This window comes from Onthophagus taurus, chromosome 8, assembly GCF_036711975.1.
Source record: "Onthophagus taurus isolate NC chromosome 8, IU_Otau_3.0, whole genome shotgun sequence".
NCBI classification, from domain to species: Eukaryota; Metazoa; Arthropoda; class Insecta; order Coleoptera; family Scarabaeidae; genus Onthophagus; species Onthophagus taurus.
In genome coordinates this window covers 5452140-5480131 of record NC_091973.1, presented here as the reverse complement: position 1 = coordinate 5480131, position 27992 = coordinate 5452140, and the positions used below count along the sequence as shown (strand labels likewise).

At 34.5% G+C, this 27992-nt stretch overlaps 1 protein-coding gene across 7 annotated transcripts; it reads right to left on the bottom strand.

Annotated features, from left to right (window-relative positions):
- Nucleotides 1–28: 28 nt before the first annotated feature.
- LOC111425179 (solute carrier family 12 member kcc) lies at nt 29–27977 on the bottom strand. 7 transcript variants are annotated; one of them, XM_023059004.2, is made up of 14 exons: nt 27668–27976; nt 10551–10598; nt 5745–5818; nt 4959–5402; nt 4675–4904; nt 4448–4626; nt 4067–4385; nt 2728–4009; nt 2563–2670; nt 2360–2413; nt 2046–2165; nt 1867–1994; nt 1668–1807; nt 29–1615 (listed from the first exon to the last, which is right to left on the bottom strand). In XM_023059004.2, the coding sequence occupies exons 1-14, from the start codon at nt 27822–27824 to the stop codon at nt 1524–1526; spliced, it is 3375 nt and encodes a 1124-aa protein (XP_022914772.1). In that variant the 5' UTR covers nt 27825–27976; the 3' UTR covers nt 29–1523. The 7 variants fall into 7 exon arrangements, with proteins under 7 accessions (XP_022914772.1, XP_071054585.1, XP_022914774.1 ...); XM_071198484.1 differs by having other exon boundaries at nt 1867–2165; nt 27668–27977; XM_023059006.2 differs by lacking the exon at nt 2360–2413.
- Nucleotides 27978–27992: the final 15 nt, after the last annotated feature.

Below are 27992 nucleotides of genomic sequence, written 5' to 3'. Positions count from 1 at the left end.
TGTACAACGTTAATATAAATACATAATATAGATGATAGTGAAGAGTTCTTTATTTAAGGTTTATTATGAACGTCAAAAAATGAAAAAAATAAAAAGAAAATAATCGGACCTCCTACTATACACAATTTTATTTCGTACTTTTTACTCAATGAACACATGGTCATATAATAAGGTAAAACGATTGCGCCATTTACATAACACTCTAGTGATCATGATCGAGACGACGAAACGAATAAATAATTCTTCTTAGTAGTTCTTTCGCCACTAAAGGCGTCGCCGCGGTTTCGGTGCCGCCGTCGCTAGGCGTCGCGGCGCCAACGGTCATAGGTGGTTGGCGTGCGGCGGCGTATTAACGTGGCGACGCTACTGGTACACGATTTTTTTGTTGTCATTATACTTTTTTTTGTTTTAAATAAATAGGATTCAATATATCAAGGTACCTTTAAGGCTAGTTGAGATCACTAGTGCACTATCACTACACTCAGGCCGTAGGTGGACAGTGTGGGCGCCCTCTATGGGGCACAGAATATACTCACAGCGTCCAGTCGCTCAGGCAAATTTTCCTTTTTTTGTTGTTTGGCGGCGACCGAACGCTTCGTGTCCTAATCGGCTATTTATATTTCGCTTTGTTGTATGGCGAATAAATTGGTGTTCAATATGGTGTGTTGTATCGAAATGGAGTTGTTGATAAAATTGCTTTTCACTACTTTTAATTTTTTTTACAAATAAAATTCGTACTTATATATAATGAAAAAATTAAATTTGGACTGAACGTATGTGAATATATTAGAAGGGCCCTCGTGTCACGTTTGTCACGTATTCCTATCACCTTTGTTCATAATTTGACATTCATAAAGATTTTTTTTACTTTTAATATTGCTTTAAGTATATTTATACTTATTATAAATATAGCTGAGTTGTAAGCGGTCGTGTCAAGTTCTTCCACCATTATTACATTTTTATTGGTTTTTTTGTTCTTAACAAAGATGATCCTGACACAACCGCTTATAGATATAATATACTTTTTAATATTTATATGGATTGTACATAGTTAAAATGCTTATTAAATAGAGAAAAAACGATAGTGAAAAAAATATAGAACAACATAAAGGTAGTAAAAGTAACAAGTCGTAGAACATCTGATATAAATACGATCTTCTCTTGAATAACAGAACTACACGAGTACATTTCGATTTGTTTAATGTAACCATTTTTCTTGTTTTTTTTTTTTGGCTAAACACTACAACATATCTTACATCGCTAAAATCCTAATCGTTAACACCGCATGCATAGAGCTCCAACAAGGTGTAGAAAAGTGAGCATTCGCAGAGTTTTACTTTTTGGTATTTTTAATATACTTTAAATTTTCTTTAACTTTAAGTTTTCCCTTATTTTTTTCTTAAATTTTTTTTGTTTTGATTCGACACAGCTTCGTTTCCGAACTGCAACGATATGCAAGAGCCAGAAACTAATACGAGGAGAATAAATAAGTATCTTTGGTTTCACTTTTTACTAATTTCACTTTACGAATAAATCGTTATCACTTCTTGACCACCGCCTCTGACCATCAGCACTCTCTCCAATCCTTCTGTTAACACTTCCAAAAATTCCATATCTAAAACAAAAATAAAATCAATATATTAAATATTAAAATTATTTAAACGCACAATTTGATTCCCGTTCCAATTTGGTATCTTTCGGTGGTCCTGGTAAATTCAAAATCACCAACTGAGCATCGTGTGATCGATTGACTATCACTTCGTTCAATTTCACCGCTGTGTGCATCCGACGAACGTTTCCTTCATCACTACAAAAAAAATATAACTTAGAATAACAAATACTTAATAAATCGTTGGGTTAATATACGGGGTTGTAATTGGTTTAGCATCGTTCTTAGCAGGGGACTCCTTGGTTGTAACTTCCGGTTCTTTCTCAGACGCATCCTCCTTCTCTTTGATGTTATTTTCCAGTGGAGCCTTTTCATCGGAAATAGGCTGCAAAAAAAATTTAGCAACGCAAGAATATTTTACAATCTCTCTTTTAACCTCATTTGATGGTTCCTCTTCTTGTTTGTTATCAACAACACCATCACTTCCAGGTTCTTGGAACCTCACTTTGGTGGCGGTTTTTGCATCGGGGTGATGTTGATCCACAATCGATTGTACCTGGGTTTGAATAAAAGAAATTAGATGTTGCAAAAAAATTTTGATAAGATTTGGTTAAGCTAAAACTAAGGTGGAAACGTTAAAAAAAGATGAAGGGGCCGTGATGATGATTGGCAATGAGTTGGAAACAAAACCATGCAAGAAGCGACCAACTCAAAAGTAATTAAACAAAATGAGCGGCGCGCGTTTGTTACCAGTGGCAGTTTCTCTTCCGCCGACACGGCGTTGAAATCCACCAGCGTCTGTACCTTTCAAGTCAAGGACAAACGAATGAGATAACTGGTCTTTAAGTAGAGGATTGTTTTTTTAACCGATCAACGCGAAAATTATTCCACATCAATCGGTTTTGATTAGCAACATAGAATTTATTATAAATATTTTTAACATCAATACTTACGACTTGTAAGCTTTCTTTTTTATTGAGTCGTAATTCTCTTAACATTTGATTTCTTTGTTCCATCATCAAAGTACGTTCATAAGTATAAGCTGAAATATCACTGTCCATCTAAAAGATTTTATATTTTTAAAATTTTATTAAAAAGAAATTGGTATTTTATTTTACCATTTCGACTACTTCTACTTCAGCAACAATACGTAAATGATAAAGGAATGTTTTAAGATCTTTTTTCATCTGGATTGAGTTGTCCTCCATTTGGGCAACGGTGAATATCCTCATTTTACAATTTTTCCATGTTCGGTGTTGTTTCAATAAGAAGGGGAGTAACATTAGGAGACCGCCGTCGTGGACGATCCACCAAATGTCGATATTCCCAACGACTTTCTCTGTGGAATCCGGGAAGAAATTGATTCCTTTCGGTACTAACAGCGCCATCCGAGCTGATGTCACATTCCTGATCGTTTGCAAAAACACTTGCCATGTACGTTCGTCTTCCGATTGGCGCCAACCATACGGCCAGCCAAGAATGACTGTATTAGGTTTCATTCCTCCTAATCCAGTTGTTTGCACTAGATGTGATAATCCCTCTACGACATCTCTAGCGACGAGAATGTCAACGAAACCTTTAACCTTTTCTTCTTCAACAGTCCTTCTTAGGCTTTGTTTAGCGGCCATAGCTTCGCCGTACGATTTTGTGTAATCCCCATTAATAACGGAGGCGCAAACTGTTAGACCTTTGCCCGCTTTCAATTGAGAGGCAAACGCGAAGAGTTTTCTGTATTTAGGTACAAGATCAGGAGTTAATTTGACCAAAATAAGAATTTGTGGTCTCCAATTTTTCGTATGCGGAGGTCCTTCTTCAAGACGTAACAATGAGAAACGAGCCGCCGACAAAGCTAAACCTCGAATGCCATCTCCCCACTCCTTTTCAGCTCCTCTATATTCAATGTATTTGTAAATCAATCCTGCCATACCCATTGCAACTAGCGCGTAATACCATGACGTCATGAACATAATAGCGATACACAAAGCTAATCCAATGAACGATAAGGACCAATGATAATAACGGAATCTTGGTCTCCAGTTTGGTGTACGCAATAATGTTTGTAGTGCACATGCGAGGTTAACGAATCCGTAACACATTAAAAAGAACATTGACAATAACGGCGCGAGGTAATCAACATTTCCGAGAAGAATGCCACATTGACAAATTAGAAGAGTTAAAATTAAGGCCCTCGTTGGTTCTCCTCTGCTCGAAGATACCGCGAATGGAGATAAAAACGGTATAATTCCATCTTTGGCGATTGCTTGAAGCAGACGAGGTGCTCCGGTTAAAGATTGGAGTCCAGCACCGAGGGTTGACAAGAAAGATCCTATGAGGATCACCCATTCATTTGGCCAAGCTATATTTGCCACGACGAGTTTCCCGCCGATAGAAACTCCAAATCTAAATAAAATCATCAAATCAAAACCACCGCTTCATTAAGTTTTAAACAAAACTTACTTGTCTCTTAGTAACAAGTTATCAACAGTTGCCCCAAAAAGTACGACAGCCGATAAGTACACGGTCGATGTAGTTAATATAGCGCAAATTGTTCCTATTGGGATGGATTTTTGAGCATCGGCTAAGTCTCCAGATCGATTAGACCCAGCCATAATTCCGGTGACCGATGGGAAGAAGATACCGATGAGAATCGTAAAAGATGTTGTGATATCCGCGTAAACCTGGTTGAAAGTTGAGTGACCAATATTTTCAATGTCTTCTGGGTTCCTCCCGCGAGCAATAAATTGCCCCAATTCCAAGAAACTGTCGTACAAATTGTCTATAAAAAAGAAAAAAAAATAAAATAAGTTACGTAAATGACACCAAGGATTTGAGGCACACCTAAAAGTACCCCAGATGAGATTCCTTTGATTCCTTTTACTACGCTGACGTTATGAGCCGCGAAATAAGGGTCGCAGTAGGTTGCATTACAGAATATAGGGAATAAAGCACCGTTTTCGCTTTTGTTACAACCCGAAATCTCCACGCTTCTCAAAAGACGGTTACCCAAAACGCACATACTAAAAAAAGTTTGTAAAATCAGATAAAAAAAAATTAAATATCCTTACTGCAATCGATCAGTTCCATTGAAGTTATAGAAAATCCCAACATAAACAGCCACAATCGATAGGATGACGCATGCGAGAGCAACTGTTGCAAATTTATTAACAAATTTGACTCCCACAAAAACAATCGTTCCCATGATCACCAAAAGACCAGTTCCGAAAACCCTAAAGTTGTTATACATAGCCTCCGCTGTGTTCTCTTTGAAAATTGCTATACTCGGCGCCATATATGTCTGAAATTTGTATTAAATTTTTATACAATAAGATTGGGAAATCTTAATACTTACCAGTACTATTTCCACGGCACCAACGATATACATGGCAGCCGCCAGCGTGGTACCTGTGTAAAATAGCATCCCCACAGCTCCGCCAAATTCTGGTCCCAAAGACCGCGAGATCATAAAATAACTTCCTCCTCCCGGGACTACACCGTTCGTGGCGATCGCCGACATGGAGATGGCCGTCAGCATGGTAACACAGCAGCAGCACAAAACAATCAGGAAGCCCTGTATCACTCCCGCAGTACCCACAACCCATGTTAGACGAATGAAGAGAATAACACCAAAAATATTTTGAATACAAGGGAGATAAACGCCGATCAATGTGCCCATACGAGCACCACCTTTAGCCGGTCTTGCATCAGGATCTGTTGACGCTGGAGGAATTGTATTGGAGTAGTTGGCCAAGGAACTTATCATAGTAGAAACCCTTGGCCTATCCTCCATCTCTTCCTAAAATTAATTTAATTAATAACAAAATAATTAAAAAAAAAAAAAATAAAATTCTATATTTGTGTATGATACAAGTACTAGAAACTGTCTAACAAATGTAACATTGAATATGAAACGAGGGAATATCAAATAACTGTGTAGCAATACATTAATTGCACATCGTGAAACAGAAACTCCAACGAGCTTTTCAGCTAAACCCAGCCTCGATTAATTACGGTCGTAATTGGCGTTCAGTGATGTTGTCGGAACGCTGTAATTGCGTTCGTTAAAATATTCGTTTGCCCGACTGGAATGGAATTACGGGAAAAAAACAAAATGAATTTTTCCGGGCGGAAAGCTTACCTTGTAAAGGAAGAGATTCGTTTCATATCCGGACCTCTTCTCGGACACGAAAGGTTGTTCGTCGGTTCCATCTCCTGTAAACGAAGAATTATTCAAGTTTAGGTACGGTATCGTTGGCATATTTCGAACGAATATTAATTTTTTGCGAAAAATCGATTCGAAATCGACGTTCGATTGTGTAAAATTACAACAAACAATTTTTTCGATATATTTCGAAATACAATTGGGTTATAGGAAATCCATAGAAACGGTTTATATCTTTGTCACCAGAGTGTAGTTTTGGAACATTGCCAAATGAGTGCGGTCCAATCCTTTCTTTATCCATACACTTTACAAAGAGTTCCAGAAGTTATTACTAGTTAAATCCCGGTGAATTACAAGGCAATAAGTTTTATTTAATTTTTTTTTTTGAAAAACTTGATAATGCGTGATAACGTTAAGACTATGAGGAGTAGTAGCTGGGATTAAATATAAATCGCAAACACTTTAAGCGATAAAAGTCATGGGATTTATGTTTACTAAGTTGACCGATTTAGCTTTTATATTTTCGATAAAAAAACTCATCCCGCCTTACATAACAATAGGGCTTTGATGGTTAAATTCGCGTCATAACCTTTTACGGTACCTTTAATGTTTAATTATACGGGCAGTTAAGCGTCTAATTGCCACTAGGGACACGTGATTTAACAAATTTCAACGTTAACCATCTCAAATAAAATATGTTTGCTTAAAATTTAATACCCTAAATATTTATATTTGAGGTATATTTCTAAAAATACGAATTCTCCGTTAGCGCTACTTCATCACGACTTAACAGCAAAGTGCTTAGTAAAGTTAGAAATCTCATCATTTCTATGTTAATTAAATTGTAACCCCGATATTATGCAGCTCTCATCGAATTTACTATGTAAATTAGATACCTACCGTCAAGAGATTTCATCACTAACTGCACTCGACAGTATCACGACGTAAAATTTATTCTAACAAGAAAGAGTTGAGATTTTTTTAATTTAAAAAATGATAAATGTTTACTTATTATATTTTTAGATATGCAGTACTTCGTGGTTTATTGTTATTAACCACAAATGATTGTGAAAAAAATAAATAAAAAAGCAGACAGTTCCAAATTAAAATATTTACCATCCGCTTAGAATGAACTATTCTTACCTTGTTTGGAATCACGCCCCATTAAAAATAAATGAACTTGGTGATGCTGCGCAAGAAATGGTTACAGTGCAACTGAATCGTTTTTGTGTTCTTCGAAGTACAGTTAACCGATAATATAGTTAATATCTCCTGTTTGTTCTGAGACTATCACAATACTTTGAACCGAATAACGCAGCAACCACATGGGTACTACACCAGATTAACGTACGACAGACAAAAGAATTTGTGTAAAAGGTGATGTATCGATAAGATTGGGTTAATCCTATACTCGCAAAAGCGGATTTGGCATAAAGAACGATTTAATAATGTTACTCATCGTGGTATCTCGATTTTAAACTAGCTAAAGAGATTGTTTGATAATATTTCGAATTTTTTTTTTTTCGAACACAATCGACAATGAGGATTTTAAAACGTTTAAAAGGCGATGTATAAAAAGTGTTGACTTGTAAATCACGATCCATCATAGTTTTTGAAATCAGATAAAGAAATAAATTAATCCTTAAAAAAATTTAACCGTTATTGAACAGTTGCATGTCCGTTTAGGACGAAAATAAAGCGAAAGTTATCGATTATTGGACCATAAATTACCATGCGACCTTCGAATTTATAATTACTTAAAAATGAAACGCAATTTCCAAAATTTCACCCTCCAAAATCATACTAATTTGAATAATTTCCAACCCCCCCACGTTTAAATCATCCCATATAAATGCTAATTCCTAATGTTTCGTTACGATTTTACAGGAAAAATCAATAATTTTCACCACTACAATATCCTTGACATATACTATTTAAAACGTTATTATCTATCAACAGGTTATAGTCCTTTTATAACCATCATTTTATTTTATATAAATAGGAAATATCTATACCTTAAATATTAGGGAGTCGAAGCTCGGAGGAAAGAAAATCTGAGACAGCGTAATTTAAGAAAAGGATTTAGTAACAGAAATTTAATCGGAGACTTGGGTAAGGAAACCGGACACTCCGATTATATCCTACTAATGATACAATAATTGCAAGGAGTTTCATCTCATATATTTTGTTATTTCATTATGTAATGATATTAATATAAATACAGATTTATTGATATATAAGCAGCAAAACCATCATTACCAAAAAATTAGGGATAAAATATATACTACAAAACTGGTATTAGATAAAAATTTATGCGAAATGATTCAAGCCCTAATGCCTTCAAATCACACCTATATATTCCCTACTCGAAGCCCATCTACCAGAAAATTACAAACAATTTCAAAATGTCTCAATTTTTGCTACTTCTTAAGACACTTGTTAAAAGGATTGGAATCATCATGCTCCTTAGCAAAAGATGTAAACTCATCTACACTCTGATTGTTTAGTGTGTTTCTATCAGAATGTTTAATTTTGTAAAATAGACCATGATACTTTAAGAACAAAAATGTTTCAAAAACATTCCCAAAAATTGTCCATAAAGCGTGCAAGTCAAATTTTTGCAACAATTTTCTCAATGTTATTGCTTGAAGAGTGTTTTTTAATCTATAATCTTTGTGATGTCGATAAAATATTCCTGGGTAATATTTGTAAAATTTTGTATGATAGTTGTATAATGTTTAATATAGATGAATTTGGGCATTGCATCGGAGGGCATCAGAACCGGACGATTAGGTGAGAATTCATATTGGGCACTTATTGCATGAATTATCTCCACCTGCAAAATGAGATTAAATCGATTCCTGCTACGGTCGCCTCTCCGCTCTAACATTTCGGTGATCTACAGTCTGTTTTCATATAAATGTCTAATTTTGTAAAATAATCAATTACACAGCCTCGCATGCAAGCGACCTCGGCTAATTATTAACAAGTTATGTGGAATAAGCACTTTTCGGCGTATAACATATAATTAATGCATGATACTCTCATGAAATAAACACTTATATTACAACACTTCAAGAAGATGGCAAAAATTTTTTTGAAATTGTTTATTGTTGTAATATAATCGATTACAAAGCTTCGCCGCAAGCGACCTCGGCTAAATTTTAGCAAATCCGGAGAACATGATACTTTAAGAACAAAAACATTCCCAAAAATTGTCTAAAATTGTGCAATTAAAATTTTTACAATTTCCTTAATGTCATTGCATGAAGAGCGTTTTTTAATCTATAATCTTCGTGATGTCGATAAAAAATTCCTGGATAATATTTGTAAAATTTTTTATGATGGTTATATAATGTTTAATATAGATGAATTTGGGCATTACATCGGAAGGTACCAGAACCATACAATTAGGTGAGAATTCATATTAGGCACTTATTAAATGAATCACCTCCACCTGCAAAATGAGATTAAATCGATTCCTGCTACGGTCGCCTCTTTACTCTGACATTTCGGCGATCTACACTCTGATTGTTTAGTGTGTTTTCATATAAATGTCTAATTTTGTAAAATAATGAATTTTCGGCGACTTTTTTTTGAAATTGCCTAGTTTTGTAATATAATTGATTACAAAGCGACATCGGCAAAATTTGTGCAAATCCGGATAAAACGAGCAATTCCCATCCCAGAACAAAGCGATATAAGAACATGATACTTTAAAATTTCTTGTAGTAAAATTTTTGCAAAAATTTCCTCAATGTCATTTCTATAATCTCCATGATGTCGATAAAAAAATTCCTGTGTTATTATTTGATTAAGAATAAAAAAAAATTTTTATGTAATATTTATAAAATTTTTTATGGTGGTTGTATAATTTTTGAACAAAGCAAACGAGGTATATTAAACGAATTGGAGCATGTTGATAAGGTTTAATATAGGTGAATTTGGGCGTTGCATCGGAGGGCATCAGGACCGGACGATTAGGCGAGAATTCATATTGGGCACTTATTGGATCACCTCCACCTGCAAAATGGGATTAAATTTCCGGGCAGCTTTGGGGCAAATACGCTCGGATCCACTTCACGCGATAATCGGTTATCGATTCCCGCGAAGTTGCTACGGTCGCCTCTCCGCTCTGACATTTCGGCGACCCCATTTCGTGATTTTTTCTTATTAAGGTGAAAAAGTTCCCCTTAAATTTTGACCTGGTCGGAAGTTTTGACTTTTGACAAACGTGGAGGCGTGAGGACACGGTTTCAATTATGTCACATGTCCCCGAATCCCTTCCATTTACAGATTCAATTTCCACGAACATAAAAAAAGTCTTGTTGTTTTTCACGTTTTTCGAGGGCATTGAACCGTTCTAAAAATACGCTATATCATTTTACTACGTATCACACTTTTATCTGCTAGTATTTTCGTTGTATCTAAATAAAAATTTTCCTGTCGCTTGAAATAAACAAGGAGCTTTGCATTCAATTTACGCGAAAACTACGCCACGCGAGCGGAAAACATGTTTCAGGTAGTATCTCGAAAAACAAAGCCTTCGCTCTTTCACTGACGCACGGATATCATTATGCCAGGTCAATAAACACCGATAGCGCCAATATTTGTTGTCCAATCGACTTCTCCTCCTCGCATAAGTAGGACGACAAAGGTCGCCTCATTGCAGAGTAAACATTCGATTTTTGGGAACCATCATAATGAATTTCAAGGCTATTTAAAAATTGCTTAATATAAAAGCATAAAATAAAGTTGAAAGTAAAGTAGCAAAGTACTTACCACTTTGCAATACGATACTCGGCTTGGAGCTTTCGATCAAAGTCTTACCTGAAAAGTAAATAGAAGTTATTTTAGCGTGATCGTCGAAAGAGATTTCGAGTAAAAGAAAACCGCAATATTGGTGATATAAAGTGGATTTTTATTAGTTTCAAGAAATATATAACTTTTAGTTTAAATTACCCGACGCGTAAACGAAAAAGAAAAAAAAAACAAACGCGACAGTAAATAATGAGCGTCCAGTGCATTCAAATCGATATTTATTTGGCCCGCGTTGAATTGATACTACGTGATTTACAAGTGTTCAATCGCGAACGATTTAAATTGCTCTCAAAATAAACCAACACATCCCTCGATCAAATTTAATTCACGTTCAACGTGCAACGAATTCTTAAATTCAAATATGCACTTTTGTTCTTACGGAAAAATCTCGGCGCAAATATGTAACGCATCCCGTTTAAGTGCATGCAGATAGCTTTTAATATTAGATTTCCTCCACGATGAAATTTCCTCTTCCCTCTCTTACCCACATCAAGGCTACCAACAAATTGCATTTCCCCTCAATTTTCTCAAATTTCCTTATCATCAATTTAATATATTTTTGAAAATAAAAAGAAATAGAGTGAACCCAAGATACGTCAACTAGACCTAGGTGGTGTCTAAATACTAGATGGTTGCTTCTACCACAAGGATTATGGATGACAAGTATTAGAACTTTCATCAATTTGATGGGTGAACACCTATCATCTGCGTATTCCAAGTTTCAAGTTTGCAAAGTAAGAAAAGTAACAGAAAATTATTTAATTTATAATACGCTTACAACCTAGTCTGAAATTATTAATGTTACTTTGAGTATTTGATATTAAAAAATATGAGGAGTACGATGGTGTTAAAATTAAATTAATTCATCACCCGGATCATCTCGAAATTCGTAAATAATGTATTATATATTATTAATTAATTTATTTATATTAATTATTTTGTTATTTATTTCTATTTAGATATATATTTATTAATTTATAACCTGGTCTGCATATAAATTATATAAAAATTATATAAAATTATACAAAATTATATAAAAATTATATATATTATTAATTTATTTATATTTAGATATATATTTACTAATTTATAACCTGGTCTGCATATAAATTATATAAAAATTATATAAAATTATACAAAATTATATAAAAATTATATATATATAAGAAAATTATATATATTATTAATTTATTTATATTTAGATATATATTTACTAATTTATAACCTGGTCTGCATATAAATTATATAAAAATTATATAAAATTATACAAAATTATATAAAAATTATATATATATATATAAGAAAATTATATATATTGTTAATTTATTTATATTTAGATATATATTTACTAATTTATAACCTGGTCTGCATATAAATTATATAAAAATATATAAACTTATACAAAATTATATAAAAATTATACATATATAAGAAAATTATATATATTATTAATTTATTTATATTAATTATTTTGTTATTTATTTATATTTAGATATATATTTATTAATTTATAACCTGGTCTGGATATAAATTATACAAAATTTAAAAAAATATACAAAATGATATAAAAATTATATTTATATAAGAAAATTATATATATTATTAATGTATTTATATGAATTATTTTGTTATTTATTTATATTTAGATATATACTTATTAATTTATAACCTGATCTGCATATAAATTATATAAAAATATATAAAATTATACAAAATTATATAAAAATTATATATATATAAGAAAATTATATATATTATTAATTTATTTATATTAAATTTTGTTATTTATTTATATTTAGATATATATTTATTAATTTATAACCTGATTTGCATATAAATCAAACACAACACCAAAGAGAAGATTGATTAAAGAGCTTTAAAATGCAAAAACTAATTTTTTAATCGATTTTTAATTTAAAAAAAAATAGGAAATTATTAATGTTTCTTTGTGTATTGATGGTGTTAAAATTAAATTAATTCATCACCCCGATCATCTCGAAATTCGTAAATAATCTATTATATATAATATTAAGAAAAATGAATTTTTAATTTATTAATTATTTTTCATTTTTCGCATTAAAAGCGTTATATTATAAGATATTATTTACACAATTTTTTTTATTTATTTACCAAACAATATTTGTCACATAAATTTTTATTTTAATAACAATATATCGTAAATAAATATAGGTTCCATAAAAATAAAGCAGTAATAATAGATGTTTTAGTTAATATTAAATTTTTAGAGTACCTTTTATCCGCACGATAAATAGAATTATCTGTTGAACAAATAAACTGTGCCGACGGTTGTGTAGCGAGCTTTGTATATGGTATATAAACGCACCGCACACGAATCGATATTGCGTTATCGTAATGTCGAGCGAAAATCTAGCGCTAGTTAATCAAATTTGTATGAGCCGGTGAATTGACAATTTCGAAATTATCCGATAATGGGCCGGTGACAAATGGCGGTCCTATCTGAAAATAATATTTTTTTGTACTCGTTTCCGCCACACCGACCTTTATTGATCTTATACTTCTTTTCGTGAGGAGGATACAGTTTCACCCTATTTTTTTTTTCTTTTTTCGACACAAAAAAGAAACAGAAAAAATGAACATCAAAAGATATTCATTATCGAACTCTCTAATTTGATTTTGATGACACACATTTTTTTTTTTTAAACAATCAATTCTTGCCCGGATGAGTTATTTAATTCAAACCCCATCTCATTTTTGTCCCTGATAAAGTATGCAAAACTTTTTAATATCTTAATAAATATTCATGTTATCATTAAAGAGTGTTCTAAAAATCTTTTTTGAAAAGTCAATTAAAAAGAAAGGAGTAACTTCTTTTCAGAGTACTAAATGCAATCCTAATTAGCTTTTTTTCCTGGACCAGGGCCAGAAGTTTGTTTTTGTGCGGGATTCCGTAATTTTTCGCTGCGTACTTACAATTTTCTGGTGCGTTCATAAATCTCCTTTGTTTGGCAAGAATTGCCTCGGTTACTGGGGCTAACAATTATTTCCGGGCTGGGTTGCGCTTTGGCATTACTCACAACAGTTTTATTAACTATTCTTAAACTTTAAATACACCTAGAAACTAATTTCAAATATATATATTCATATGGTACCAAGCCAAAAAAATTTCATTTGAATCAATTCAAAATGTATGAAAAGAGAAAAAAGCCAGTGGGAAAAGCGGGGCTTATTCAATCAAATTCTAGTTTTATTATTCCCATTTTTAGAACAAAAAACTGAAAAAAAATGATTTGAATTTATCGGACGTTGTTGAATCCAGAAACGTGGGACTGGATTTTGCCGTATCCAGAATTTTTTGCTTTTTATTCTTGAAATTCCCGTACGGCGAGTTGGAAAGGGTGAACGGAGCGAAAGCGAGGGAAAAAGCGATGATGATTCGCGGACGCGATGAGCGATGATGGTAAAGATCGATGAAGATCTGGTACCCTGGGCTCGAAAATGTAGGTTAGCTGGAGCCACACAGGGCGTAGGCAAAATCGATACGCGCAAAACAGCTTCCCGCGTTGTACCCAGACCCTCTATAACCTAGTGACCTAACACGCGCCGCTCCCGGCACGTTGTCCGCGAACATCCCCGTATTTTGGATGTCCTCATCGACGTCCCACGCCGACCCCACGCTTACGATACTACCCGATGCGGTTGAGCACGTTTTCGGGGAAAGCTCGTTTTTGAAATACAGTTATTTTGAATAAATCGCATAAAAAATTCAGAAAGAGGTGAGAAATACCTGGATCTTTAGCTGGCGAGCAGTGGCCGTCGGCAATATTTTTTTGCTGTGGCGAAGCCGTCGCCTTGTTATCATCGTCGCCGACGGACATGACGAATTGCCGGCATAGACCGCGAACGGTGCCGGTTTACGATCACAGAAACTGCCCGCTGGAGATCGTGCTGACGACTGAACGCAGCATCTCGGATCCTGCGATCCTGCACCCCTATTACGATGCCGGCGCGAAACCATCGCGCATCATCCCTCCGTGAGAGCGGTTTTTCGACAATCTTTGCCAAAATCCGCCGCCACCACCTGATTACAACCCTGCCATTTCACCTGCTGAATTGTAGACATATACCCCATCATCGTAAGACAGAAAATTCCACTTTCCTATCCTATCCTCAAATTGAATTTCTAGTTTCCATCAAATACCCTACTAGACAAGCTCATCTTCTGCAAATATCCTTCAAATCCAATCTTTAAAATAACCCCAGGAAAATAAATAAGAATTTGTTAAAAAAAATTCATTCAACATCAGAAAATGCTACTTATCTACTTATATTCTATTTTATCCCCAAATTGAATTTCAAGTATCCATCAAATATCCTACTAGAAAAGCTCATCTTCCGCAAATATCTTTCAAATCCAATCTTTAAAATAACCCGCTGAATTCCCAAGGCAAATATGCAAACAAACATGCTCCTAGAAAAGCTACGCATGAAAATCCAATAAATTCTTGAAAACCCCGCAAGTTCCAATACGCTATTTGCCATTTTCACACCACGTTTCCAGCATTATAATAAAAGAAATACATTTAAAAATAATCGCGAAAGATGATAAATCGAACTTTCTATAACTCAAACGGCAAAGGGATTGGAAACGGTAAAAGATGTAGTCAAAGAACTCAAGTGGCATGTACAAGTTCTTTACGTTACAAGCAGATTACAAGGATGAGGCGCTTTATTCTTTTATATCGAAATACCTTTTCTATTATTTCCAAGTTTTTAAATATATATAGATTTTTAACCGATTTTAGCTAACATTGACAACTAATGGGTATAAAATTTTGAACAAAGTAAGTAAATTAAATCCCACTTGAATTGATCAGCGAACAAAATCTATATTGGATCATATTTTTACTAACTTTAAACACCACTACAGTTGTGATATTAATATGTTTGATCATAAAACTTACAATAGATATAATGACTAAGATTTTGCCTTAAAGCAAAATGTTGAAATTGTGTTCAATTCTAGACAAACCGAAAACATTGAAATGGATACTTTGCTTGGTATTCACTACAGCAGTCAAGAATTAAATAAACGAAAGAGATAAAGCGTTATTAGGACGAAGCGTTTTCCTGGAAGTGAATTATACTGGTGTCATTTTGTCAAATTACGGAAAGAAGTCAAAAACTTGATGGATTCTCGAGAAAGCAGTGGTCTATTATTAAGAATGCCCTGTCGATTGGTATAGAAAATAAACGGATTCCTAAGATTGTAAGCAGTATGGGAGACGCAGTAAATGATAGAGAAGGCCGCCAATATCAGCTTGGATTATGGGATAGATTCCTCAATGTACATTAAGCCTACAAGAGAGAAACAAAACTTGGTCAATTTCCCGATATCCTACAGATAAGAAGAATAACTCCAGTGCATAAAAAAGGCTCAAAAACTCTTCCGGAGAACTATAGATCAATATGTATGCTGTCGGTCTTTGCCAAAATATTAGAATCAATTTTAAAAAGTAGACTACTGTACCATTTGAATACGATTGGTTTCCAAACTTGTGAGCAGATTGTTTTGGCTGTTTTCCTAGACTTGTGTAAGGCGTTTGATGTGGCTGACCATGCTATACTGCTTAGTAAGCTCGAAGCTTTGGGAGTTCAGGGACCATCACTAAGAGTTTTTCAAAAATATTTAAGAAATAGAAAGCTGTTTACATTAATGCTACTAGCAGCAAGACTCATATCAAGTATGGAGTACCCCAAGGTCTCTGCTTTTTTAAATATATATAAATGATATAACCAATTGTTGTATGCATGTTGATCTTGCCCTGTATGTGCCTCAGTGTGATCTGGACAGTGTTTGCTCTTGGGTGAATGAAAATAATATTCAATTAAATAGCGATAAATGTACATATATGATCTTTAACTTATAATCTCTGGCATTAGGTTGAGTGCACTATCAGTGATTAATGCTCGATACCAGATTGTACTGCCTGAGCGGCAGTCCTGGATCGAAAATGAAAATTCTCTGGTTCGGGCAGACATTTGCTTGTACACAGATGGATCAAAAACGCCTGAAGGGGTAGGAGCAGGAGTATACTGCCAGACACCTCGAATTAAGCAAGCCTACAGCCTGGGTACGTACTGTACTGTATTCCAGGCGGAAGTATTTGCTATTGACATGGGTACTAAAATCCTTCTTGAAAGAGGGGTGAAGAACATGACAGTACGAATTTTCTCAGACAGTCAAGCCGCTCTCCAGGCGCTGCAAGCCGTGAAAACGGTGTCGGCTCTGGTTAATGATTGTAAGAGAACATTAAACACACTGAGTTGTGATAACAGAGTCTCTCTGATCTGGGTCCCGGGTCACTCTGGGGTTGCTGGCAATGAAGCGGCAGATAAGCTAGCACGAGATGGCAGCGCTGAAGCGTTTGTGGGACCGGAACCAGCAGTTGGTGTATCATTTGCGATGGCCAAATATAGGATTGGACTGTGGGCTGAAGAGAGACTTCGCCTACTGTGGAATGAGACATGCTAAGGTGTTTATTAACATCGCCACTGTCAAACCCGGGAATATTTTAGGACTTGCCCGTAGTAGCATAAAAGTTCTAATGGGTGTTTTTACTGGGCACTGCCGATTAAAAGCACACCTCAACTTGTTGGGTTTAGCCGACGATGCCGACGGTTGAGCATGTTTTATGCCACTGCCCTGCCGTTAACCGTATCAGATTCTCGATTTTTGGGTCGCAGTTTATCTCCTCAAAAGATCTGAATGACCTTTCGCCGAGCAAGGTATTAATGTTCGTTAAGAGCATTGGACTGCACGGTGAAATTTGATAACGATATCTATCGGGGTACAATAGATCCTTAGGGTCGCGGTGCAAGGTTGGTTGGTCCACCTACCCGATATGTATTCTATGTAATGTAATGTAATGTAATTAGGTTGAGTGAAGTTACAAATAGTGCCTATTTGGGCATTGTCTTAGATAACAGATTAATGGATTATATGGTATAAGCTATCATCTAAAACGTAATGGTCAATATTTCAACAATGATACGAGATTTTTTATTATATGCTTACTTTTACTTAAATTATCTTTGCCCTTTTTGACAAGCTACAAGTAACACAAAATAAGTTTCTAAGTCTCTTTTTTAAACCACATAGCACAAATACTACATCATTGTATAATGAGTTAAAAGTGCTTAATGTACATGAGATGATTAAGCTTGATAGTGTGAAGCTAATATATAAAATGGTCTGGATTCCTTTGCGGGAGAAGACTTATTACATTAATCTTAGGTTAAACTGATTTTGAAATTTTTTTTTGTTGTATATGTATGTATATATGTAACTTCTTCTTGCGTTGTTGTTATATTTTAGTGTTTATATACCTGTTATGGACTCTTATGTCTTTTTGGGAATGAACTATAAATTTAAAAAACTTTAATTTTAAAAGATTTTCATCCCGGTGAACAGCAAAACAAGTAAATTGATCTCTTTTGTGCAAACACTAACATGATATATTAAAGTACACATAACAATCAGATTAGAGGAACGAAATCTTTCTTACAAGTTCTTGTCCTTATGGTATAAGTGGAACGTGAAACGACGAAGTTTGAAAATAATGGGGACGCTCGTTACAAAATCTAACATTTAATGAGATGCAATAAGCTTAGTTAGCGCTTTATAAAAGCTTTTAAAGGTGAAGTTTAAAAAAAATTTTAATGATATAATTTTAAAACTGTCGTGATCGATGAAAATGTCGTACCAAAACGCAACTTGGCCCACTCGTTTAGAAATCGTCGCGAAAACTGAGCAAAAATGCAATTTAGTTTCGGGAATCATCACTTGCATTGCCAAATTCCATCAGAGATAGAGAGGGAGCTGTTTCGGTGCAAAAATAACATCAAGATCCCGTCAAGCAGTCTCAAATCGTTTGGCGTAAACTTGTAGAAAATAGAAAATGATGCCAGAACATAAATGAATGATTCAAAGGCCATGGTTTTAATGGATTATTCAGCTTTGAGATTAATGCCCTCGTTAGTGCCTGAGTTCGGGCACGTTCCCTAATTGCAAATTCGGTATTAGAACGTTAGCTATTCTCCGGAGGCAGTGGTCAATAAGCAACTCCATTATGGTTTGTTTGGACGACGAATTATACCGGTACATCATTTCGGCACGTTCTCGATCCGAGAGATTATTAATACCACAAATTGTAAACACTTACTTTCCTCCATTTGTAGAAACTCACTCCGACACCATCCAGCACTCAACTGTTAAATAACTCGTCTCGTCTTGAGACATAATTAACAAATTATCGAACAACAACCAGTTTAAAGAACGATTAACTACCTAATGAGTAAATACCCTTTTTTGTACTCGCATTAATGGTTTGTTTACAAACCAAAGGCAAAAATCAAAAGCAAACTGAACTCTAATTGCTTCTGTTTGGATACGGAAAAGTTTATTTTTTATGTCAGATTGTGTTGTGTTTATTAAATATCAATATTTATGAGCGGGATTCAATATTGCAAAATTGCTTTTCTTATCGCGTTCAAGGAAAAAAATACAGGTGTTCTAAAATTGTTGCAAGTTACGACGAAGGAAACGTGGGTTTAGTGGTAAAGTTCGAGGTCCATAGAAAGAGGAACGAAAGTTTAGCTTTAACAAAATCCACTCGAGAAGTTTTTCCGCGGAACTAATCCGAGGGAAAATGCAAAAACTTTGGGGAAATAACGGGTGGAACTCGAAAAATACAGGCGGAAATTATAAAACGTCCCGCATCAATTATAGGTTGGGGAAATGTAATTTCCCTCCGGAAGCGAATCAAACTATAATTTGTCATAATGTGGACGTATTCAGCCCTCGAGATAAAATTCAAAACGTTCTAACGCCCAACAATTTCACGGGAAAATCGAAATACGAACTTGACGTATAATTAACGATCGAATATCGAATCGTCTGCTTCCGTGAGTTTAGCCAGCAATTAACGAACAAAGCGGAAACCAATTATCAACTCAAAAAATTCTTTCCAACTTACCGTTAATAATCGACATCTCTCTGCATACATCGAATTAAAACTAAAAAAGCCAGAAATCCTTAAAATGACATTTTAGAAGACACAAAATTTTCCTAAAACATTTCATTCATCAAGGTTAAAAATTTTTATATCTTAAAATTTTTCCAAAAAACAAATCCCAATGTTCGAACGTTTTTTGCTTTTACCACGACGGACCACGCCTCGGGCCAATTTCTGCTCTAGTGCGAATTGACCTTCTTTCTGGAGTGCGGCTTTTGAAAGAGGATTCCTTCCGCGCCCTTCGGCGAGGTTTAAAATTAGACTCGCGAGGACCTAAAAACCCGAAAAAAATAGATTGCACCATATCAAACTTAAATTCAATATTTCCATAAAGATTTGAAAGTAATTCAATACGAAAAGGAAATGAAAAAAAAACGGAAATTGACAGTTCCGTCTTTTCGTTTAGAAACGGGAAGCGTTTAAAGTTTCAGATCTATAAACAACCGTGGCGGTCACTGTGAGAGAAGGTTAAGGCCGCTCTAGTAAATATTTCATTAAACGCTATGTGACGTCCAGTGAAATTTTAATGACAATCGATTTCGTCGTGCGGAAGTATCGAAAGATAGCCACCGAACCGACATAAAAATCCCAGAAGCTAATAAATTATGGGGCGACGGCCGCATTTCCTAATATTTTTAGCATGCCAACCTGTTGAATTAATTACCAACATCTCTCAAGAAACGGAAATTTAATCATTTAAAGCTTTTTAGAGCTTTGGTATTTACTTAATTATGCACGCCTCACGTTTTACTTTCTCACCTGTCACGTTTATTTCCGGTGTAGCAGGCACTTCAGTAATATTTCTTGCACTAGGACGATGGCATGCCGTCACTATAATCTTCATTACTAAGTCTTCACTTCAACACGTTCACCAAATAAAGTATTAGAACCTAATCAACAACCAAAGCCAGAGAAGTGCACACTGACTTCTTTACTCGATGATTAGTTATGTCGGTGGGGCAACGGATTTTAAAAAATCCACATTGGGAGCATTTATTGACATTGAAGGTGCTTTTGATAAAATTCCATTCCCTGGAGGTCTTGACTGCCTTCACGAAAAGCATAACTAGGAAGTAGTGTCATCGGCATTTTTTTAAACATTTTTTATCTCCGAGATAAAACGACAACGTTTAATTTAAAAAAATTTAAAAAAACGATAACGAGATTTTAAATTTTTAAAATTATTTCTTCTATAAATCTTCCAAGATTTGAAACGATTAAATTTTTTAAATAAATGTTAATATTTAAATGTAAGATTGAAAATATTATAACGATATTAATAAAAATGGATTTTTTACGAATTTTTAAATTCCAAGATTCAAAACGAGAGACAATTTAAAAAAAATAACAATAATTAAAATTTTATCAGCCACTTATTATGATCCTGTCACAATCCTTTTGTAAATAGTGTCGAATTCTGATTGTATTAATAGGGGTGATATTTCTTCAGCCATCTTACTCTTAAATTTGTTTGCTAAAATGAGTCAAAGGCTTTATTTAAGTTTTTTCATATAGCGTTTTATTTGCGATGTTGTGCAATGGCTTGTTCTTTCGCCAACTTCCAAACTCCTTAGTGTGCACCGCTTGCTATCATAGGTCAATAGGCTTGCATACTCTAAAATGGTTCTAGAAATAGTCTTACAAATCTGCGCAGCTCAGTTGATGTTAATGCCTTATTTCTTGTAGGTTAAACTTCTAAACAGCTTTGCTCTTGGGATTGCTTTAATTTTAGCCTTTTTTGTGCGCATGTGAAACTTCACTTTGCTGTCAAAGATTATATTTGGTATTTGATGTTCGCTGAAGCACTGATTTGCGTCTGTCTGATGTATACTGTTGGAGAATTATCTGTTATCCTATGGAATGGTATTAGAAATTGTGTTTTTAATGCGTTTATGTTAATTCTCCAGGAAGAGCACCATTTAGTTATTTTGTTAGTTGCTTCTTGTAATGTTACTATGGCCGTTTCAAGTTTTTTCCCATGCGCTATTAGTGCAGTGTCGTCGGCATATTGCAGCATATACAGGGTGTCCCGTTAAGCGTACGGAGCGGCTGTATCTCGACAACAGTAAGGCCTAGAGGTTTGGGAAAAAAATCTTTATAAGCAAAGTGACCAAGAGAAATAGCTGGAAATTATTTTGAAGTTCGTAATTCGACCGCTAGGGGGGGTAACTACCATTGAGAAATATAAAATTGCTGCTATCTCAGAAACTTAGACGATGAGCTATAATTTTGACAACATAATTTAATAGCTTGGATAATACCGCATCGCTTTTGTTTTGCGATATTTCTCATATCTGTCATAATAAGGGAGGGGGAGGCCAATGCGTTTTCATATGTTTACATTTTAATATCTCCTGGACCATTCAACCGATTTGAATATTTTTGGTGTTGTTTGAAAGAGCATTTTATGCTCTTTTTAAAGATATTTTCAATAAGACCGTTTGCTTTAAAACAAATAAGCTAGAGGGCGTTATCTGCAGCGATTACATATTTTTGTGATTTTTGAAGAAAAGTTAAATAGAACGATACTATTTACTTCACAGATTCTTAGTCACCTTAAAATTTGCAAAATTTTAGTGAAAACCGCATCTCGATATAGCCACCCGTTCTCGAATTATAGAAGAAAATGTTAAAAACTCGAGTGCCATCAATCACATCCAGTTACCTCATCGATAAAAACAAATCACATAACCATGGTAATTGTAAACATGTCATTTACCAACGCAGAAGCGTATGATTGACAGAGCGTATGATGATTTATTTTCAATGTTTCGAATACGATGCAACTGCATGGCAAAAATGTGCTTTTAAGTGTTTTTAAGATTGATTTAGTGATTACGGAAAACTGGCAACGTGTAGCCCATTCAGACATCTCTATGAATTCGTAAATCACATTGGTCACATAATCACATAATCTGGGAACTCCGAAAACAATTGTCCACAAGATTCCTCAAGAGAATAATATCTCCACCACGTTGTTTTACATCAGGCCTTAACAGATACCGATTATGATAACAGACTGAACTATTATCATTGACTTTTAAATATGATTTGGACAAATCCAAACCTTTTATCACAAATGCTATGGATGCATGAAGCATCTGTCCACAAGCTGGTGTAAACTTGCATAATATGCATTCTTGGTTCGAGCAAAACCCACATTGCTTTCACCCCTTTATCTATTGCGTAGACTAAACGACCTGACTTTTCAAGAAAAACCAATAACCAGGGCAAATATGACAAAACTCTAAATACCAGTAGAAACGTGTCCAGGGCCGAGACTTAAGCTTTTAAGTTTTTTTTCGTCAAAACTAGATTAAATAAATGCATCGAGGTTTATGGAAGGCATTTCGCACATTAGTGAGCTATTTTTGCCAAAAATTTAAGTTATTCTAAGTGTTTTGGTTTATTTTGTTTTATTATCATTGTTGATGTTTCATTGATCCGTTAGCTTTTAAACACGCCTCAAAAGTAGTTTTGGAGCAGTTCTAAGCTTGGATAAAGTGTGAAGGAAGGGTCTAGATAATAAAATTTTTGTGCTCTCTTATTTGTTTCCTAAGGTAACTTGATCTGATTAAGATATTCGAATTTTTAACATTTTCTTCTATAATGCGAGAATGGATGGAGATATCGAGATGCGGTTTTCACTATTCTTTAGCATATTTTATAGTGATTAAGGGTCTGTGAAGAAAACAGTACCGTTCCATTTAACTTTTTTTCAAAAATCACAAAAATATGTAACCGCTTATTTGTTTTAAACCAAGCGGTCTTACTGAAAATATCTTTTAAAAGAGTATGTAATGCTCTTTCAAACAAGACCAGAAATATTCAAATCGGTTGAACGGTCCAGGAGATATTAAAATGTAAACATTTGAAAACGTATTGGCCTCCCCCTCCCTTATTATGACAGATATGAGAAATATCGCAAAACAAAAGCGATGCGGTATTATCCAAGCTACTAAATGATGTTGTCAAAGTTATAGCTCATCGTCTAAGTTTCTGAGATAGCGGGAATTTTATGTTTCTCTATGGCAGTTACGCCCCCTAGGGGTCGAATTACGAACTTCAAAATAATTTCCAGCTATTTGCCTTGCCCACTTTGCTTATAAGGATTTTTTTCCCAAACCTCTAGGCCTTACCGTTGTCGAGATACAGCCGCTCCGTACGCTTAACGGGACACCCTGTATAAATCGGTAGACAGCGCGGAAATTTCCATCATGTCATATGCAAAAGCATTGTATAGTATTGGTGAGAACGGCGAACCCTGTGGTACGCCTTGTTCAATTTGGAATTCATCCGAGAAGGTTTCATTTGTTCTTATTCGAAAAGATGCCATTATGCCACACTGAGTCTCACTGCGCTTTTTGTATGTCTAAAAAAAGAGCTGCTGATTTTAGTTGCTGCAAGCTATAAGTGTCTTATCTTCAACATACATTAGCAGTCGTTTTTTAATAAGATTTTCAAACATTTGCCCGATGGGAAGCAAAGTTATAGGACGTTTGTAGGTTCGAGTCTTTTTTTGGGATGCATACTACTGTCCCAGTTATGCATTCATTAGGAAAGTATTGATTTTGGAAACAAAAGTTGAATATGTCTTTTACATGTGCATGAATGTTAAAAATTGTTCGTGTCAGCTTATCATAGCCGACCGAAGTATTTTTTCCCTTGCTTAACAATTCCCAGTATTAATCTTCGTCGACATTCAATCTGTTACTAGAAATTTGTGCAGTGTGATGGTCGTTATCGAATAAGTGATTTTCAGATTTTTTAAAACATTCTTCGAGATATTTAGCATGTACTTGTGCCTTTTCGAAATCAGTGTTACAGCTGGAGCCATCAGATGGATCTATAAGATAAACGGGCTAGATGTTTTTTTTTGTATTTTGATAGTTTTTTGACTTCATTCCAGAAAGATTTTCCCTTACTTTGGTTGATATTATTAAAAGCTTCAATAAATCTGGAAGATCTGAATTGCCATATTAACTTGTGAATACTTTTAATAAGCTCATTGGTGTCAGCATCTTCATTTCTTCTGTACTTCTTCTTGGTACATGCATCTTTTATATTTAATTTACGTTAGGATATAAGGAGGAAGTGGGAAGGAGTAATAGGACTTAATATGTTCGATGATATATTCTCTGGGTTAATAGCAGGATTGTTATGGATGTAATTTGTCGTGTCATTGTGTTGGTGTCGATATTGCATAAATTAATATTAATGTGTAGTGGAATGTCTACTATTGGGGAGTACGGTGGGGTGTTTAGTTGAAAATCTATGCTGAGGTGGTCTGAACCATGATCTATTATTAATTCTAGAGCATGGATGAGAGGATATATGTTGGTATTGGCCTGCATGATAAACGTAGGTAGTGTAGCTATTTTCTTGTATCCAGTCTGATTGAGGAAGTTTTTTGGCGTTATCGTATAGTGAAGCTTTTATAAATATAGTATCATCTATTCCATCATGTGGGTGAATATATACCAGGAAAATGTGTGTTAATACTCTGATATTAACATTGCCAATTTCAGATATTTTTTCCACTACAGATTACCTTAAAAATCGTTTTTCTTTAAAATAAATATTAATATTGAAATGTAGGATTTAGTTTAAAATGTTTTATCTCCGAAAATAAATGAGATTTTTAAAATCGGATAACAGCATGATAAGATAGATAAACACATCTACATATCCAGGAAATATTATAACGATATTGATAAAAATAGATTTTTAGATGATTCACAAAATCCGTTTTATTAAAAAAAATAGAACTCAAAAAGTACATGAGATTTTCAAAAACATAACCTTCCCCAATATTTTTTACATGTTATTAATCGTAGTAAACAAAACTAACCTGAGCCAAGATTGCACTGAGAGAAATAGATTGTACGAATCGTATTATAGAAAAAATATTATACATGCAATTATATTTATATGCTTCAGTACAATCTCGTCTCACTGTCACTAACGTATTAAATATTATATTACCTTATAGTATATTTTAAGTGCATAGTACCCAACCTATCTAGTATTAATTATTCATCCCCTTTCTCTCATAACTCTGAAATTCTCCAGTTGAAGTAATGGTATAAGTGTATTCTTAAGTTTTGAAAATTAATTTGAAAAGTATATTTATTCCTGTATCTCTGCATGCCACGTAATTTGTGGTTAGTAAATTCCTTGTGTTAGTCTTCGTAGCATCATCAACGTCGGGTTTATCAACATTTCAATTACGGCGGCAATTAATTGAGTTGGCACTTCGGTGACCTTAATTATTGCTACAAACGCCGCGACGCTCCACCAGCTATTAGCTTAGGCGGCTTTCTTTCTAACAATCCCAAACATTGACGCAAACATTGATACTTAGAATTTTTGATATAACACAAAGAAACGTTCAATTAGGTTCAAACCCTGCAATAAAAACAATACATAAATAGAGAGGTACATAATTTCACGTCTCAATATATTCCGTTTGTTTGTATGCCTGCCAGTAAAGGTAACAATGAAAAAAACTTATTTACACTATGTGAATTCCACGTCAGGGCTATGTTTATAAACCGTTCAGGAAATTCGATATCGTTCGTCGTTTAACCTACATTCACCTATACACAATTTTAATGCGAAACCTTCACTCCAAAGAAAATTCGATCGGAGCCGTGCACCTGTAGCGCGCAAACGGAAACTTAAATTTACGATCAACCCTCTATATAAGTTTCAAACTACAAAGTTTCGAAGTTGTAATTTTTATGATTTGACATATTGACGATCTAAAATAACTTCCGAATGGAAAGTCAATGTAAATGTAACGTCTGTTTTCAATCGTTTTCGTTGGCGATGTTAAAAGAACAAAGGCGAGATGAGCGTTTATGTGGTGATTTAAAAATACCGGTGAATATAAAAATATCCAGACCCCCCTGTTTTCAGCGTTGCGCCAACATAAACGCTTTCACCCATAAAAAAATTTTAAATTAAAAAATTTTTTTATTTCTTGGCAAAGCACAGAGATGCATAATCAAAACTACCCGCAGGAAATAAAATCAATACTTTCGAAGACAAATTGGATTACGGTATCCAGGTGCTTCCATGCGAGCAAAGCAGATTAGATCAAAAATCTTAGATATAACAGATTCGTACCGAACAGGTAACCGCTGGACAATTCGGACTATGAACCAGTTAATCCCTCGATCTCTAAGCCTCATTTCCAGAAGTTTGGTGAGGATTACAAGACTATAAAGATAAGAGAAGCCGCTTCTCAAACAAATCTTTGATAAGGAGCCACGTGACAAAAGCACGTAATCGATAATAATAACGTTACTGTTTTATATTAGCGTTATATTTCTTTGCCGATCATACAAAGAAAGAGTGGTGACTAATTCCAACAACAACGTTTTTTTATCAATAGGATGAATGATCATTGCTTCTTTTAACAATGGCAAACAAAGGTCAAAAAGCAAGAAAACCATTTATGGATTTATGGACATAGTATATTTCAAGATTGTTACGAAGAAGTCACAATCAATAACATTAATACCAATTGAATAGGTTTTAATTGAATACAAAGTGTTGAGTACATCTCAACTCGACTATTTGAATTGAGTTATTGTGTACTGAATTTAGAGTCAATGTCAAGTTGTACTAGTTAAAGGTTTTAATTTCGAGTACTCTTTATTTAACAAACGGAAATGCGATAAACCGCATCGATAAATAGATCTTTTTAAATAAATCTTTCGGTTTATTTTACGGTGGCAAATTATCTCGGGATGATGCACGAATTGTTGCATTTATAGCTACCCCAGCAGGAATATACACGCGAATATCCAGACGCCGGAGGCAACTGTGAATAAATTACCATCAACCCCCGTTCGTTACTTAGTTATATGGGTCCTAAGCACGTATTTAATCAATCGATCGTCTCCACGTAAACTTGACCGCCAAAATTTTAATTTAGTAAATTTATTATTTTAATTAAAAAAAATAAATAAGAAACCAATTAAAAATTAAATTGATTTATTTAAAATCACTCACCAATTTCCGGGGTTTCCTTCAACAAATTAGTATCATTAGCTTCCGGCAATAATTTTTCTGACGGCCTATCAACAACTTCTTCAGTCGCATTATTTCGGCTAAATTTATATATATTCGCGGAGTCGGCCGACTTCGTTACCGTAAATCGTTCGGGCATTATTGCCTGTGACCCTTCTCACCCAAAAAACGCAAACCGAATCCTGCTGAACACATCAAAACCACGTTATATCGCTCGCAGAGCGCGGAACGCGTGTAAACAACATTCAAAAAACCGTCGCAACGTATAATGCCAACTTCTAAAACACAACTGCTCTTTTTACAAGAC

Excerpts from the sequence above, each read along its gene's own strand:
- LOC111425179 (XM_071198484.1), bottom strand. The coding sequence starts at position 27,824 with ATGCCCGAACGATTTACGGTAACGAAGTCGGCCGACTCCGCGAATATA. Across the intron at positions 4,010-4,066 it reads AACTTGTTACTAAGAGACAA|ATTTGGAGTTTCTATCGGCG; the intron begins GTAAGTTTTGTT and ends GATTTTATTTAG. Across the intron at positions 2,166-2,359 it reads CGGAAGAGAAACTGCCACTG|GTACAATCGATTGTGGATCA; the intron begins GTAACAAACGCG and ends ATTCAAACCCAG.